The sequence below is a fragment of the Solanum verrucosum genome, unplaced genomic scaffold (genome assembly GCF_900185275.1).
Source record: "Solanum verrucosum unplaced genomic scaffold, falcon-dt-bn FXZP01000269.1, whole genome shotgun sequence".
In the NCBI taxonomy this organism is placed as follows: Eukaryota; Viridiplantae; Streptophyta; class Magnoliopsida; order Solanales; family Solanaceae; genus Solanum; species Solanum verrucosum.
The window spans coordinates 173054-191480 of record NW_026020334.1 but is presented as its reverse complement, the minus strand read 5'-3'; the positions used below and the strand labels follow the sequence as shown (position 1 = coordinate 191480).

Here is an 18427-nt window from a genome sequence, read left to right as displayed (position 1 = left end):
AAACACCCTAACCCTTGCTTCATTAATATTACAATATTTTTACAACCATAACATTTTTACTATTTGCACGGGCCTCCCCACCCTAGTATTGATAGATTTGAAAGAAATAATTGGGTAGAGAATATAATAATAAATGTTTACTTTATTTAATGTGGAGGTTATTATAATAATTGAGAAATTGAATAGTGTTTAGTTAATTGTTGCATCCTTTCTTACGTGACTACTTATTTTGTTGACTTATTTATATCTTGGTGATTACAATGAACCAGCATTACTATTCATACATTTATCTTTTTTTTATTCCCCTTTCTATTTTTATTCAACCATTATTGAATATTTTAAAATCTACCAAACAGTCAAATTTTGCATTAGATAAAATCTATTCTTGTGTATTTATAAAAAAAATATATATATATTTTTGGTGTATTCTTTAAATTTCAAGTACCGCAACAAATCAATATTATTTTAATATTGTTATATCAACATATTAAATTCAACGCAACCATTTCAATATCATTATATAAACTTTTTAAATTTTTTGAGTGAATTGTTTTTGTTCAAACATTATATATATTTTTTATTAAAAAATTTAATTACTTACGTTCTTACTTTGTAAGGTCTATGTACAATTTATCTTCTCAAGACTTCACTTGTAGGATTACTTTGAGTATGTTATAATTCAATCTATATATAACAACTACAAAAATAAGGTCTCTCTATGAATGTTTACCAATTCTCAAAAAAAAAATAAGGTCTCTCTATGAAGTTTGACTTTAGACCCCCAAACTTATTGAGATAGCCCTGATAGACGTAATAACTTTATATAATAAAACATAAAATGTACATTCTATTAAAAAAAATATTATTCGAAATAGTCTAATTAACCTCATGGTCTCCAATACAAGTTTTTGTTCAAGTCTTTCACAATTAAGAGTACTAACTTTTAGATGGAGGACAAACTGTCTTATTTTGCATAGTTGAAGGAAAATTGAACCATTTTTTATTTTATTTTGGAGCAACTCATGTTAGAGAGAAGGCAATACAAATATTGTTTAGTGAAGAGGTTATCTTGGTTATGTTCTATGTTCAAACATGTCCTTACTATTACATTTTTTTGTTTCAAAAATGCGTTTGTAGCAAAATAGATAAGAAATAGTGCATTAAAATATGATAAAACACATCTCATATATTTTTCGATTGTCTAATTATTTGAGATATGGTTATATGTGCGCGCAGGTGTATGATTGCATGCTGAAGGTGTTCAGAGGGGAAGAACAAGACAAAGCATTAGAGGAATATTACGCGAAATTGAGTGTGCTGGAAGATGGAATTAACAGCTCCTCACTGGGGATAACAAGTAATATAAACAACATAGGTATGCTGGATATTATGATTGTTATTACATTAGGGGCATACAAAGTACAAGATGAAGTATTTGGTTTCAAGTTATTGGAAGCAGAGAAGACACCATTGTTATACTCATGGGTCACTACTCTAATTGAGTTACCTATAGTTAAAGGAATCACTCCCTCTCATGACAAGGTGGTTTCATTTCTTCTATTTCTCAAAAAATAAGGTCTTCAAAGCTCCAATCAGTTAAGCCTTGTGTTTATGTCCATCACTATCTCTAGTCATGTATTTTGCTCTCTATAATAAGCCTTATGGCCATTGGATTCCCAAGGTTTCTTATATTTCTCATGACCAAGTTATTTTTTATGTTTCATCAAATAGCTGGAGAAAAATGACTTTCATCATTTATAGGCAAAAATTAGTTTTCTTGTAATATAAACTTTTGACTTTATATTATTGTAGCAACATCTGTTTGATTTTTCTCCCTTAAGATTTCTCCATGATTCAAGGGTTTTTAGTGGTATATTTCTCAAACTAAGATGATTTGGACTTGATCTCCATGAAAGGATGTGTGATCTTCTTGAAGTATTTGATTATGAAGAACAGTCTGACATATCTTGATCTCTTAATAGATATGTCAAGAATTTATGGGATATTCAAAATGTCTTTTCAAGAAAATATAATAGGAAAACAACATAATTAGACATACTTTACTTCCATATATACTATTATTATCTATACTTTCAATTATATGGGCGACCTCAATTATTTCAAGCCCCTAAAGATCAACTAGACTACTTATTACCTCATAATATCCCTGCAAAGTTACACAAGTATAGTGCATCTCTTATCTATTAATGAGACAAGAATCAGGGATACACTAAGTTGTACTCACAAGTTTAATTAAGAAAATTTTTTTTCTTTATATTTGTTGTGATTGCAGTAATTAATTTTCGAACCGATAAATTTTGTCTAATTCTTGTAAATTGGCCCCTAAATGTCCAAAATGGACTCTGAAAATTGTCAAACTGTACATATTGCTACCCCAACTTCCTATGGAGGGTTCATTAAAGGTTTCACAAAGAAATCATTTGGAGCCATATCACCAAAATATTCATTTTTGAGATTTAAAATGTATCAAGTCTTACAATGTTATTCCTACGCAACTCTCTTTTCTTAGGATGGACTCAAAGTGGTAGAACCTAGATGTTTTTGTATATTGCTCAAAATCAACGGAAAGGTCATGTAAGCCACTGACCCTTCATCAATAAAGTATTGAGGACTTGATTCGACAACCATCATAGGATTATAGCTCAAATATCTTTTGCAGAAACCTGAAAGGTGATCTGCACCAATCTCAATGATCTTCCTCTTGGGGCAGAGCAGCACCAGGGACTTCAACATAGTTGCTCACCCCTTATGGTCTCCCGGAGGGCTTTCATAGCTGCTTTTGACCTCTTTGGAGAACCTACAATGCCAGAGTAAGGATCAGTATTGGCCAATCAACCACCAGACTGAATTGGACAAATCTTTGCAGGACTTTACTGGGTCGAGTAGACCAGTCAAGAAAGCAGCAAGAATACAACAAACAACCTGCAGCTTTGTAATCTGCTCTCAATGATATTTGGAGTCACAATTGCATTTTCTTCTCTAAAATATGCTTTATTTCATCCAAACAAAGACATCTATGTCCAATTCTGATACAGATCGAAAAGTCAAATTGAATCATATCAGTGAAATCTCCTTTAGTCTGATCTTCTATTATTTTCTTGTTTGGTTCTAAAGAAATTGAGAAGAAAAGGGTTTGCCATAAAATTTCGACGATTCTAAAAAGAAGTATATCCCTCTCCCTAACTGTCTTTCCACTTCCCTCATTCGGGCACAGAAATTTCGCCTGGCTCTTTGCATGTTGGTCCTCCTCACTAACCGATAAGCTTTTGCTACAAAGACTACCTATTACAGATAATATCTCTTGACTCACAAGATGGATGCAAGTGATAAGGGATCTTAACCTAAAGACCTCAAAAGTCACAAGGATCTATTAAGCAAGCTCCAGAAAAATGACTTGATGGAGCACACAATTACCTTGGAACATGGCTCTTCGATGAGTTACAGCAGCCACAGAAGAAAGTAGTGGATTCCCTGAGTGTCCCTTCTTAGCAGACAATACCTACAATGTTACATAAAATATCAAACATATTTGTTCGTAGCATTTGCAAATGTGGTGAAATCCAATTCTATATGAAAATTTCCAACTCTGAAGTTTGATGTACTAGCAGTCAAACAATAACATATCTAGTGAAATCCTACAAGTGGGGTCTGGGAAAGTAGAATGTACGTAGACCTTACCACTACCTCGTGGAGGTAGAAAGGCTGTGTCCAGAAGACCCTCGGCTCAAATGTAGCAATTCTAGATACAAAGAAGAAAATATAGCCAGTTACAAGCAACAACAAAATAGTGCAATACCCACAACATAATAAACAACATACTAGGATAGATTATTGAAAACAATAATAAATAATGATGGATAAAAAAAATAAGAACTACAGTACCAACCACCCAAGACAAGACAACACTACACTACATATTAACCTTCTACACTAATACGTGTCCTCCACACCTTCCTAGCTAAAAGGTCATATCCTTGGTAATTTGTTCTAGCAATCAAACATATAAATTTTAGCCAATGGATAATATGCAGCAGAACCCCAGATTTTAGCATCTAATTCTGCAAGAATAAGAAATTATTCGAGAAAGACTAGTTCAAAAGCTTTGCAATTGTGTTGTCCATTTAACATCTATGTCGATCTTAGGCCAAGCAGGTATCACAGAGCTAGCTGTTGAGCCTTCTATTAAACAAGAATTATGAAGGTGCAAAGTAGGAAAGATCTAGGTTCATTTTTCCCCCTGCTATAAGATCTTTCAAAACCAATAGGAGGTGGACCAGTCTAGGTGGGGAGTACAGTAATAATAATAGGCTTAGCAAGCACTTCTTGGCAGCCTGAGAACTGCTACTATAGCATCATTCCACCCTCCCTCAGCTGATTCATTTGTTTTGAAAGTATTAGGAAGAGTAATCATATAAAGAAATTAGTGCGCTAAACCTATTAGTGAATTTTTATACATAATCTAATGCAGAGGGGCATAAAGAAAAGGCATTAACAGATGCATCGTAGAAACAGAAAAAAAACAAAGAATTAGCATCAAAACAAAGCACAACTTTTGGACAAACTTCAAAAGAAAATGGAGAAGGAAAACCAAGATGCAAAATGATAGCTATGCTTGATTTCGAAGAGAAGCACAGAAACCGATTAGGATATTGCATTTAAGATTGCACAACCTACAACAATGATACATCATTATAGATCAGCTTATGTTAGTCTTCAGGCACTGACAAACTGGGTAACTTACCCTTGACAAGACAAGATGAAGGGTGGATTCATAACTGCAGTCATATTGTTCATGAGTCATAAACAAGAATAAAAAAAGTCAAATCAGAAGAAAGGGCAAGAATTTCCAACTCTGGTCTTCATATTATGGTAAAAGATAAAAGAAAGTAAAATGCACTTGCTTTGTCTTTAATTAATTTTTCATAAAATTGTACCTATGGACAGTCTCTCAACTATGGTTTTTATTGTTCCTGGTCCAGGCCTCCTATTGCACAGTACAGTGTCATTCAATTCATCAATAAGAATGGAAGGAACATTAACAGCAGTGACCTGGGGCATACAAACAAGAACATTTTGCAGAACAGAAGATTATAACCCATGACACACTTTTGTTGTAATCCTCTTTTCCTGACACTTTGCAGTTTAAAGAAGAAACATTTATTTCTTTCAGTCATAAAATGTAAGGCTTACCAATCTATTAGTATTGACAATGCTGTAAGGTTAATTTGTCGGCCTCACACTATTTTCATTTGCATCTGCTTCCTAATTAAAAAGACTAGCATGTTAAAATAACTTGAACAACATTCCCAGAGGCTCTGGAAGTGAACAGACCTTCTGTATCAAGCAAAAGTCAAATTTATGTTTGCAATATTGTTCAGGGCATTATGCTTTAGTTATTAAATAAGCAAAGTCCTCATATCACAGACCTGAAGATCTGTAAGGAGCTTGATGCAGTAGCCTTTTCCAAGTCTATTAGTTGACAGACATGTTTGACTACTTCTTTTCCATTTTCTTTCATTTCGATGGCAAGCATGGAGGATTCCATGTCATCCAAAATGTGGGTCTTCTGTTTGCAGTCAACATGTTTATCCTGAAAATGAGAGCATTGCCAATTTGATTGGACCATAAATCATCCCTCACCGATAATCTTTGCAAGAGCAAGAACCTTCTTTAAAAGAATGAAACCTACTTCTGTCTCTAACCACAATCTCTAATCCATAGACTTTAGATATCAACTTCATAAAACTATGACAATCTTTGCACACCCTCAAATTCTTTACAATTCATATGGTGCTTCCCTTACATAACCTTGCCATACCAAAAGCAACAGCAAGTTTCTCGCTGTGCTTAGACATGGTATCTTCCTTTTCTTCCTCTTCTATATCATGTAAAACACTGCCTACCTCTGGAATATAACCACCTTTTACTTTAAGTTTTAACAGTATCTCACTTAGCTTATTATAAGCCTCTTCAGTAATCTCATTTCGTTTATCACCTGCTACAAAACTGTACATGACCTTGTCTATTTCAATCATGCTCCAACCTGGTATTTTCTTCATATTTTTCTCAGCCATTGATCTCCTCACCATGGCAACATCCTTCCATTTCCCAGCAAATGCATAAATGCTGGACAGCAAAACATGGTCACCACAATTGTCTGGATCCAGCTCAGAGAGTCTTTTATTAACTTGCTCAGCCATTTCAATGTCGCCAAAAAAACTGCAAGCCCCAAGAAGTGTTCGCCAGATAACGGCATTGGGTGGTACTGGCATTTGAACCACAAAATTATATGCCTTACGAAGCTGACCAGCCCTACCATACAAATCAACCATACAACCATAATGCTCAATAGTTGGTTCAATGTCATAAGTTTCTGTCATTTTACTGAATAGCTCATGACCTTGTTCAACTAAATCAGCATGACTACATGCATCATAAAGTACCGAAATAAAAGTGACCCCATCAGGTCTGGTCCCAGATTCTTCCATCTCATGAAAATAGTTTATCACCTCTTCACCATATCCTTGCATTGCAAGCCCTGCAAACATAGAAGTCCAAGAAACAATGGTTTTCTTCCCAAGCATTCTCTCAAAGACAAGACGAGCCATCAACACATTGCCACACTTGGAGTAAGTATCAAAAAGTGCATTGTTCACAGAACTTATCCAAACCAACCCCACTTTCTCTATAAATGCATGCAATACCATCCCAAACTTAAACGCCCCAGCTTGAGCACACGCAGATAAAGCAACCGTCAAGCTCACTTCATTCGACTTACTTCCACTCCCAATCAACTCCCTGAAAACCCCAAGCGCCTCATCAAAGCAACCATTATGAGAAAATCCAACAATCATAGTACTCCAGGAAATATCATCTCTACTTGGCATCTGCAAGAACAGCCCCTCTGCATGCTCAAGCTCTCCGGCTTTAGTATACCCTGCCAGCATCACATTCCAAGTAGTCAAGTTCCTAAACGGCAATAAACCAAACACTTTATCTGCACCACTCACATCACTCCCTCGAAAATATGCTATAAGTACCAAATTCCACGCCACAACATTTGGTTGAGGTATTTGAACAAACACCTTCCAAGCAAACTCAACAAACCCACATTCCGCATACATACTAATCATTGTAGTCCCAACAAAGAGATGGGTATCAAGACCACAAGTCATAGCTTGACAATGCAGCTGAAACCCAGTTCTTCAAAGCTCCAATCAGTTAAGCCTTGTGTTTATGTCCATCTCTATCTCTAGTCATGTATTTTGCTCTCTATAATAAGCCTTATGGCCATTGGATTCCTAAAGTTTCTTACATTTTTCATGACCAAGTTATTTTTTGATGTTTTATCAAATAGTTGGAGAAAAATGACTTTCCTCATTTATAGGCAAAAAAACAGTTTTCTTATAACATGAACTTTTAACTTTATATTATTGTTTGCAAGATCTTTTTTATTCTTCGAGGGTTTTTACTGGCGTATTTCTCGAACTAAGATGATTTGGACTTGATCTCCATGAAATGATGTGTGATTTTCTTGAAGTATTTGATTATGAAGAACAGTCCGACATATCTTGATCTCTTAATAGATATCCAAGAATCTACGGGATATTCGAAATGCCTTTTCAAGGAAATATAATAGGAATACTACATAATTAGACATATTTCACTTCCATATATACTATTATTATCTATACTTTCAATTACATGGGTCACCTCAATTATTTTAATCCCCTAAAGATCAACTAGACTACTTATTAGCTCATAATATCCCTGCAAAGTTACACAAGTATAGTGCATCTCTTATCTATTAATTAAAGACAAGAATCAGGGGATACACTGAGTCGTACTCACAAGTTTGATTAAGAAAATCATTTTTCTTTATATTTGTTTCGTGATTGCAGTTATTAATTTTGATGACAATAAATTTGTCTAATTCTTGTAAATTGGCCCCTAAATATCCAAAATGGACTCTGAAAATTGTGAAACTGTACATATTGCTAGCCCAACTTTTTTTTTTTAAACTGGTAACTTTTTCTATATATGTTAGAATCCGAATCTTACAAGAGTTGTAGCTGCCCCATAATTACAAAGTACTACCTACATCTATGATTCTATGATCCTATGTTTATAATGAGTCTAAAACATCAATGATAGAGACAGGGTTCCTTAAAAGTTTCACAAAGAATCATTTTGAGCCATATCACCAAAATATTCATTTTTGAGATTTAAAATGTACCAAGTCTTACAATGTTATTCCTATGCAACTCTCTTTTCTTAGGATGGACTCAAAGTGGTAGAACCTAGATGTCTTTAAGCCACTGACCCTTCATCAATAAAGCGTTGAGGACTTGATTTGACGACCATCATAGGATTATAGCTCAAATATCTTTTGCAGACACCTGAAAGGTGATCTGCACCAATCTCAATGATCTTCTGCTTGGGGCAGAGCAGCACCAGGGACTTCAACATAGTTGCTCACCCCTTTTGGTCTCCCCGAGGGCTTTCATAGCTGCTTTTGACCTCTTTGGAGAACCTACAATGCCAGAATAAGGATCAGTATCGGCCAATCAACCACCAGACTGAGTTGGACAAATCCTTGCAGGACTCAACTGGGTTGAGTAGACCAGTCAAGAAAGCAGCAAGAACAGAACAAACAACCTGCAGCTTTGTTATCTGCTCTCAATGATATTTGGAGTCACAATTGCCTTTTTTTCTCTAAATTATGCTTTATTTCATCCAAACAAAGACATCTATGTCCAGTTCCGATCCGGATAGAAAAGTCAAATTGAATCATACAAGTGAAATCTACTTTAGTCTGATCTTATACTTTTTTATTTTTAATAACAGAGAAATCCGTCTGTGACCCGCCCTTTGGACCAATCACAGGCTTCTAAACTCGGTGGATAATGGGCCCGCCCCTCTACCCTTCTCCACTTAAATACCAGGCTTCGCTTTGTGTGGTGTGGGGCATGAACCTGCGACCTAAGCCACAAATCCTCCACCTTTTGCCACTCGAGCTAGACCTTGGGGGCAATGTGATCTTATACTCTTTTCTTGTTTGGTTCTAAAGAAACTGAGAAGAAAAGGGTTTGCCATAAAATTTCGACGATTCTAAAAAGAAGTATAGCCCTCTCCCTAACTGTCTTTCCACTTCCCTCATTCGGGAACAGAAATTTCGCCTAGCTCTTTACATGTTGGTCCTCCTCATTAACCAATAAGCTTTTGTTAAAAAGACTACCTATTGCAGATAACATATCTTGACTCACAAGATGGATGTAAGTGATAAGGGATCTTAACCTAAAGACCTCAAAATTCACAAGGATCTATTAAAGAAGCTCCAGAAAAATGACTTTGATGAGGCACACATTTACCATGGAACATGGCTCTTCGATGAGTTACAGCAGCCACAGCAGAAAGTAGTGGATTCCCTGAGTGTCCCTTCTTAGCAGGCAATACCTACAATAATACATAAAATATCAAACATATTTTTTTTTTTCTGATAACCGAGAAATCCATCTGTGACCCGCCCTTTGGACCAATCTAAACTATCAAACATATTTGTTGGTACTTGGTAGCATTTGTAAATGTGGTGAGATCCAATTCTATATGAAAATTTCCAACTCTGACGTTTAATATTCTAGCAGTCAAACAACAACAACATACCTAGTGAAATCCTACAAGTGGGGTCTAGGAGGGTAAAATGTACGTAGACCTTACCACTACCTCGTGAAGGTAGAAAGGTTGTTTCCAAAAGACCCTCGGCTCAAATGCAGCAATTCTAGATACAAAGAAGAAAATATAGCTAGTTACAAGCAACAACAAAATAGTGCACTAACCGCAACACAATAAACAACATACTAGGATAGATTATTGAAAACAATAATAAATAATGACGGACATAAAAAATAAGAACTGCAGTACCAACCACCCTGGGCAAGACAACACTACACTACATGTTAACCTTCTACCCTAATATGTGTCCTCTACACCTTCCTATTTAAGGTCATGTCCTCGGTAATCTGTTCTAGCAGTCAAACATATTTTAGCCAATGGATAATATGCAGCAGAACCCCAGATTTTTAGCTTCTAATTCTGCAAGAATAAGAATTATTCGAGAAAGACTAGTTCAAAAGCTTCGCAATTGTATTGTCCATTTAATATCTATGTCGATCTTAGGCCAGCAGGTATCACAGAGCTAGCTGTTGAGCCTTCTATTAAACAAGAATTATAAAGGTGCAAAGTAGGAAAGATCTAGGTTCATTTCCCCCCAGCTATAAGATCTTTCAAAACCAACTAGGAAGTGGACCAGTCTAGGTGGGGAGTACAGCAATAATAATAGGCTTAGCAAGCACTTCTCTGCAGCCTGAGAACTGCAACTATAGGGGCATTCCACCCTCCCTCACCTGATTCATTTGTTCTGAAAGTATTACTCCTATAAAGAAATTAGTGCTCTAAACCTATTAACGAATTTATATACATAATCTAATGCAGAGGGGCATAAAGAAAAGGCATTAACAGATGCATCCTAGAAAAAGAAAAAAACAAATAAGAAGCATCAAAACAAAGCACAACCTTTGGACAAACTTCAAAAGAAATGGAGAAGGAAAAAACCAAGATGCAAAATGATAGCTATGCTTGATTTCGAAGAGAAGCATACAGAAACTGATTAGGAAATTCCATTTAAGAATTTCACAACCTACAATAATGATACATCATTATAGATCAGCTTATGTTATCTTGAGGCACTGACAAACTGGGTAGCTTACCCTTGACAAGACAAGATGGAGGGGTGGATTCACAACTGCAGTCATAAAACAAGAATAAAAAAAGTCAAACCAGAAAGTGTCATTCAATTGGAGGGGTGGATTAATCTTGAGGCACTTGCTTTTTATTGTTCCTGGTCCAGACCTCCTATTGCACAGTAAAGTGTCATTCAATTCCTCAATACGAATGGAAGGAACATTAACAGCAGTGACCTTGGGCATACAAACAAGAACATTTTGCAGAGCATAAGATTATAACCCATGACACACTTTTGTTGTAATCCTCCTTTCCTGACACTATGCAGTTTAAAGAAGAGACGTTTATGTCTTTCAGTCATAAAATGTACAGCTTATCAATCTATTACTATCGACAATGCTGTAACGTTAATTTGTCAGCTTCACACTATTTTCATTTGCATCTGCTACCTAATTAACAAGACTAGCATGTTAAAATAACTTGAACAACATTCACAGAGGCTCTGGAAGTGAATAGACCATCTGTATCAAGCAAAAATCTAATTTATGTTTGTAATATTGTTCAGAGCCATTATACTTTAGTTATTAATAAGCAGAGTCCTCGCGTGGAAAAGTGAAGCAAGTAATGAGAAAGGTAGTAACATGAAAAAGCCAGACCAATCGCGTGGAAAAGTGAATACACAAAGATTGCCGAGCGATGACAAGAGAAGAGAACTAGAAAATACTCCCATTGAGGTGAATAGTGTGGAATCAGCTCAGAGGGTTGATCACAGTATCTCGACAAGAGTTGATGGAGATCAAGAGTTTATTACAACTCAAAAAGAGAGTAATGAGATGAGCGCCAAATCTGATAGAGGAGTCAGAGGAACAAATTCAAAATAGAAGAAATGCAGAGGAGGATGAGGATTTGGAGGAAAGCATACAACATTTAAGTATAGCTGGAGATTTATCTCCCAGACACACCAGTAGCTTGAAGAGCAGGGCCAGAAAAAAAAGATCTATACTTCATCTACAAGTTCAAACAAGGAGAAGTAAAGATAAATCTACAAGTTGTGATCAATGCATACAAAAACGTTGTTTTGGAATATTAGATCCGTTAATTCTCAAAATTCATTTGAGCGGTTAATAAAACTTAATAGAAGACATTGTTATTCATGCATAGCTTTTATGGATCCAGTAGAGTTAGATCAATACAAAGGCAGGTTAGGAATGAGCAATGCTTTGACAAACTGTTCGAACAAAATATTAATTTTTTGGACGGATAGATGGGAAGGACAGATGATTATTGATTCGTATCAACAGATCACAATGAAATTCAGCAATGACAATAAATTGTTACTCATTACAGCAGTGTATGCAAGGTGCAATACATTGGAGAGGTTGGAACTATGGGAACAACTGGAAGAATTAACTCAAGGAAATCTTTTACCTTGGGTAATAGGAGGGGACTTTAATGTGATCCTCAATGAAGAAGAGAAGCTAGGTGGTTTGGATTTCACTCAACACGAGGCAATAGATTTTGCTAGTTGCATCAGTAATTGTGCTCTTTCAGAATTAAAAACTACAGGAAGCAAGTTCACCTGGTGGAATGGTAGAATAGAAGAAGTGTGTATTTTCAAAAGATTGGACAGGGTGTTAGTCAATTAGGAATTTATCAATAATTTTCCTTCATCAGAAGTACACCATCTCATCAGACAAGATTATCAGCGAGATTAGTTTATTCCCCTAATTTTTCATATATCCAACTTTCAACGATAACCACTTAATCAGGTCTTTGAAAACAAATGTGTCGCTTTTTTCTTCAAGAAATCACAAACACACTTCACTAACATTTTAACCACAAAAGAAAAAGGAAACAGTAAGAGTATCGAAAGAATATTCATTTACCAAACAACTAGCAATCTTACCCAAAAAACACCCTAACCTGTTGAAATTTTACTTGTAAACGGTCCATTTACCATTAGCTGTTACCAATTCATTACTAATGGCCTAAATTATTTGTACATTATTAATACAAACATTTGTATCCAAGCAAAAGTCTCTTTAGTCTGCAATGCTTATGTGCACTCTAGTATTTGAGAAAACAGTAATTCTTTAAATAGGACAAACCTTCATTGATAATTTCTTCAAAATCTTTTTGTCTCTTATCCCATCGTATAAAAGTTCATAGGCATAATAGGTGATATGATTCTTCTTCAGCAAGTCTTCCACAACAATCTTAGGAGCCGCCACATCCTTTTTATCTACTTCAAAAATTGTGTGGACCACATCAGGGACAACACCCTTATGCACCATGAGATGAATGATACCAACTGCATCGAGTAACCTGTTCTTCACACATAGGCAATTGATCACACGTCCCACTGTTTCTTTTGATGGAAGAAATTCTTTCGAAAAGTTTTCAAGCAAAAACTTGTATCCAAATTCAGTGTTGTCGACCTTGCAGAAACCATCTATCATACAACGGTATGTGTAGTTGTCAGGAGGACAGCCACATTCATTCATCTCAAGAAAAAGCTTCTTTGCCATGTCCATTTTCAGCTTTTTAGCAAATGCACTGATTAATATATTGTATGTTGCAGTAGTATGAGAATATTTATATTGCCTTTTCATTCTTTTGAATAGCTCATAAGCTCCATCCAAATCCTCATTCTCACAAAACCCATTTATCAGAGTGCCAAAACTCACTGTATCAGGAATAAGACCCCTGCTTTGAATATCCTCAAGTAATTCTAAAGCTTTCATAAGCTTTCTAGATTTACAGAGGCTCTCAATGAGTATATTATATGTGATTATATTTGGGACACACCCTTTTTCCACCATGACTTTGAAGGTTTCCATCACATCATCAGAAGTTTTAAGCTTGCAAAGTCCATTCAACATTGTGTTATAGGTTATCACATCTGGAACAACATCATGATGCCACATTGTATTTAGAATCTCGATTGCATCAGCCAATTTTGACTGTTTGCAATAACCATCAATCAAGGTGTTGAAGGTAAAAATATCAGGAAGGATCCCTTTGGTCACAGCATCATTCAGGATATTACTAGCATCAGATACACAACCCATCTTGCACAACCCATTGATGATCAGATTATATGTCCATGTATTAGGCCTGCAACTTTTCTCAGGCATTTCAGTAATCAATCTCAATGCTTCTAAGATAAGTCCCTGCTGACACATTCCCTTAATTAAGGTGTTATAGAGGATTATATTAGACTCCATACCTTTACCTATGGCTTCATTAAATAAACTCTTGGCTCTGTTGAAGTCACCATCCTGGCAAAATCCGTAAACAAGGGAGCAGAAAGTAAATACATCGGGAACAAAACCTTTAAAAACTGCATTATTAAGGATTCTGTCAGCTTTCTCTATCATACCCAATTTGCAATATGCACCAATGATTGTGTTATAGGTGAATGCATCAGGATCGAACCCGCGGTTCACCATTTTATGCAAGTAAGACTCAGCTTCAGCAACCTTTGAGTGTTTGCATAAACCACATATGAGAGTGTTATAAGTGACTACATCAGCATTTAAACCTTCTTTCCTCAAAGCTTCCAACATCCTAGCAGCTTCATGTAGTTGGCCGTTTACAGAAAGACCTTGTATTAAGAGATTACATGTAAACAAATTTGGAAACACCCCCCTTTTCATAATCTTGTTAAGAAGCCTTTCACTTTCTTGGACGTCCCCCTTCTTACAAAGTGTACATATAAGCTTATTAAACGTAGTAATAGTAGGAGTTATTCTGAGCCTAAGCATTTCATCAAACAATTCACAAGCCTCAACTCGACAATTCACTTCATAAAATCCAGCAATTACTGTACAGCATGCAACTGCATTAAATTCACATCCTTGATCAATCATGTTATTCAAAAGCCTTAAAGCAACCTGAGGCCGATTTGTCCTACAAAATGACTTTATCCTAATAGTAAAGGTATATACATCAGGAGAAATACCATTTTCCAGCATTTTCATATAAACTTTATGGGCTTGTTTAAAATAACCATGTTCAGCCAATATATTCATGATTGTGTTAAACGAATGAACAGATGGGTTACAATTGAAAAAATCCATCTTCTCAAACACATCTACCGCCTGTTGAACTTTCCCCTTCTTTCCATAACCTCTAATAGCAGTAATGTACATCCCTTCTAACAACCTATTATCAATATTCTTCCTGGCTTCTTCAATGACACCTTCCATTGCCTTGAACTCTCCATAATAACTAAGCTTTTCAACAATACATTTGTATGTAAACAAATTATGGCTAAACCCATGTTCCTTTTTCACTGAATTGAATATTTCTAGTGCCCTTAATGGGTTCTTTTGACATTTTAATACAGCGGCAACATGTTTAGGAAGTACAACAGCACTCATTTTCTTAATACCAAATCAGTAAAGGTGAAATGCTGCTCAATCAGATCTCTGAGTAACTCAATCAATACTCCCATGAAAACCAATTCAACTCTTTTGTACCTTCTTATCACTAACATGAAACCCTACAGGCAGGGAAAGGACAAATAAGAAAAATGTAAATGGTAGAATAGTATTACCTGAGTCGTTGACTGGGTTTGGTTCGGTGACAACAGAGAAAGAGGGCGGCCGACGAAAAATGTTGGCGGCTCAACCAAGTGCCCGTCACTGGAGTTTTACTCATGTATTTGGGAGGTCTTTTCGATATAGTTAAGAAAAAATTAATACATATATTTTACTATCAGATAATATACCATGAAAGTTAAGTTTTTGAAGTTCAATTTATAAATTTGTAAAATCATTTATTATTAAAAACGTTTTATTAATAATAATGTAATAATAAACGTTTTTATCAATAACAATATAATAGTAAACACTTTAATTAATAATAATATAATAATAAACATTTTAATTAATAATAATATAATAATAAACATTTTTATTAATAATAATATACTAATAAATGTTTATTAATAATAATACAATAATACACCTTTTTATTAATAATAATAATTAGTAATTAATAATGATATAACAATAAATATTTTTATTAATAATAACATTAATATTAATTACAGATAATTATTTGTAAATTAATGGGATTCACTTTATTGAGTTACGAAATGGGATAGTAGTGGATTCCTAAAATGCAGGTAACTAATTTGAATTATAATTAAACCCGTTTTTTTTAAAAAAATTGAACCTATATTCTATATATACATAATAACTATTTTTAAAGATAATACAAAAAAATATTTATCTTTAAAATTAAAAAAAATTGTTAGGTTTTTAAAAAAAAATATTTGACTATTAAAAAATATTTATTGCAGGAGGAGAAGTAAAAAGTGTCACATGTAAGCACCATATAATTTCTAAAATTTTTGTACAATTAAAATTAATTATTTGTATTTAATTTAAATAAAAAATCTAAATTTTAAAAACAAAATAGAAATTTAAAAAGGTTTTTAAAATTAATGTTATATACTTTAAAACTGCTTTTACAAATAACGTGATAGAACTTTAAAGCATTATCTAAAAAAATTCAATTTTTTAGTGTCATTTAAGTTTTTTCACTTTTTTAAAATCCGGATAATGTTTATAACTTCCAAACAGTTACAATTTACAATTTTTACTTTTATTTAGTGGATAATGATTAATTAATTTTGTGGGCATTACTATATTATTATTTACTAAGTTCATTTGGAAAAGTCAAGCAACACATAAATAGTGCTTGCATTTGTGTCTATACGTTGTTTCCTTCTTTGGTGGAATCTTCTGCATATTAGGGGAAAATTGAATTCAAGACAACTACTCAAAAAGGTTATACTATTCTATTACTCAAATCTTTTGAATAAATAACTAAAATTGAATTCAAGACAACTACTCAAAAAGGTTATACTATTCTATTACTCAAATCTTTTGAATAAATAGTTATTTATTGTAGATTTATAATTCAAATAGGTGAGTATCAATAATTTTTTAAATGCATACATCTTTCAATAAAATATGCATACTCAATATGAACTCATCAATGATAAGCAATGAAGAGTTAGAGTTATACAACGATGGAACGTACCACATTGCAAATATTCACTTCTCTTATTTTTTATTGAATTGATTGATTTTAAAGTTTTATGTTGGATTTTTTTTTTTTTTTTTTTTTTTTATGACAAGGGAAACCCGCAGTCGCTACCCTTTGGGTGCGCACAGGGTAAAACCCCCGCTCCTATGCAATAGCTCGCAATTATGTTGGATTATATTATGAATGATTTGCTATTTTTTTTAAAGTTTGTTTCGTGAAAGTTATTCTTTTGATATGTAGGTTAGTTTATCGAGTTCCAACAATTCTTTGTTGAGTTTCAACATTTATTTTTAAATTCTTTGCTTAATTTGTTTTTTGGTGTTTAAAGTATGTTTTATGAATACTACTCTTTTAGTAATACTACTCTTTTAGTAATATATTGTGTGTTTAGCGTTTCAAATTGTATTAATCCTCAAAATTTTGCAAGTTATATGACACAACAATAAAAAAAAAACTCACTAAGATTTTAGAATGCTATTATTTCACATACCCATATATATTATTTTACAAAAAAGTATATAAAATTAATGTATTATATGCTGTTTTTTTTTTAAAGACTTATGTTTAAAATATTCTTCATTAAAATAATGGAATAATTTCACAGCAAAACAATTTATTTATTTATTTTAAAAAAAAGAATCAAACTTTCATATAAAATATATTAACTTAAGATTTAAACTCATCATTGTATATTAAAATAAAAAGTGTTCATTTAATTATTTATAATTAAAAAAAAAGATTGTTTATACTTCATACGAACTCAATTCACAAATTTAAATCTAATATTTTAATTTATAAATGACATGACAAAAATGAAAAGCTAATTAGAGTATCTCAAAGGAAAATAAAATACATGCAAAAAGATGACAAAAATTTTATTCAAAAATATTATAATACATTTAGACAATCAAATAATTTTAAAACATTAATGTTAAAGTATAAATATAATTTGTTTAGGAAATAAAAATGTATGACGTAACACAATATTAAAATTGTGTATTAGACAAATTAAATTCAAAAATAAAATTTTAAAAATAATACTTTGTTAGAAAATTACAAAAAATTAACGTGATATATTAAAAATTAGAAAATTAAATGATCTGTTTTAAAACTGAAATTTTAATAAACTTTAAACTCTTTATTTAAATAAAATATTAATATGAAATTGAGTAACTAACTAAATATTATCATATTTTCCCTCAAATTAATTTTCTAAATTACAATTAGAATTAAAACATGTAATTTAAAAACTTCCCATTATATTCCCGCTTATATCACTAGCTCTAAAAAATTATTAACCAAACATGAATAAAATAATTAAAACTAGATTTCTTAAAAATAAAAATAAATTGAAATTTATTTGCAAACCAGAAATGTTTTCAAATTATTATTATTTAAAATTTAAATTTAAATAGAATAAATTGAAAATATTATAAATTAATAATTTGCAAAATAGTGCCACATGTCATCATCAAAATAATTATTGAATTTCACTTTGGATATTTGTAAAAAAAATTGTAAAATATTTTGATTATATATATAAAATGCATCAACATACCATATAATCTTATTATATCAAATATTTCTTATGGAATGTTAGAAT

General features: G+C 33.1%; 2 protein-coding genes and 1 pseudogene across 9 annotated transcripts in view; 1 reads left to right on the top strand and 2 right to left on the bottom strand.

Annotated features, from left to right (window-relative positions):
• Positions 1–1575, top strand: part of LOC125836847 (glutathione S-transferase U9-like) — a 60037-nt gene extending 58462 nt beyond the window's left edge. The window contains exon 2 of the mRNA XM_049516008.1: positions 1237–1575. Coding sequence (XP_049371965.1) covers positions 1237–1575 — 339 coding nt within the window. The remainder of the gene's footprint in view (positions 1–1236) is intronic.
• The window catches only part of LOC125836845 (putative pentatricopeptide repeat-containing protein At1g74580), a 127646-nt gene extending 112475 nt beyond the window's left edge, over positions 1–15171 (bottom strand). For 2 of the 8 annotated variants that reach the window (XM_049516001.1, XM_049516006.1), the window contains exon 1: positions 12870–15171. In XM_049516001.1, coding sequence (XP_049371958.1) covers positions 12870–15146 — 2277 coding nt within the window. In that variant the 5' untranslated portion in view covers positions 15147–15171. Of the gene's footprint in view, positions 1–3061; positions 3521–9391; positions 9478–9738; positions 9800–12869 lie in introns of those variants that run through there. The other 6 variants (XM_049515999.1, XM_049516004.1, XM_049516005.1 and 3 more) reach the window with 6 other exon arrangements.
• On the bottom strand, positions 5160–8490 carry LOC125836848 (pentatricopeptide repeat-containing protein At1g74630-like; annotated as a pseudogene).
• Positions 15172–18427: the final 3256 nt, after the last annotated feature.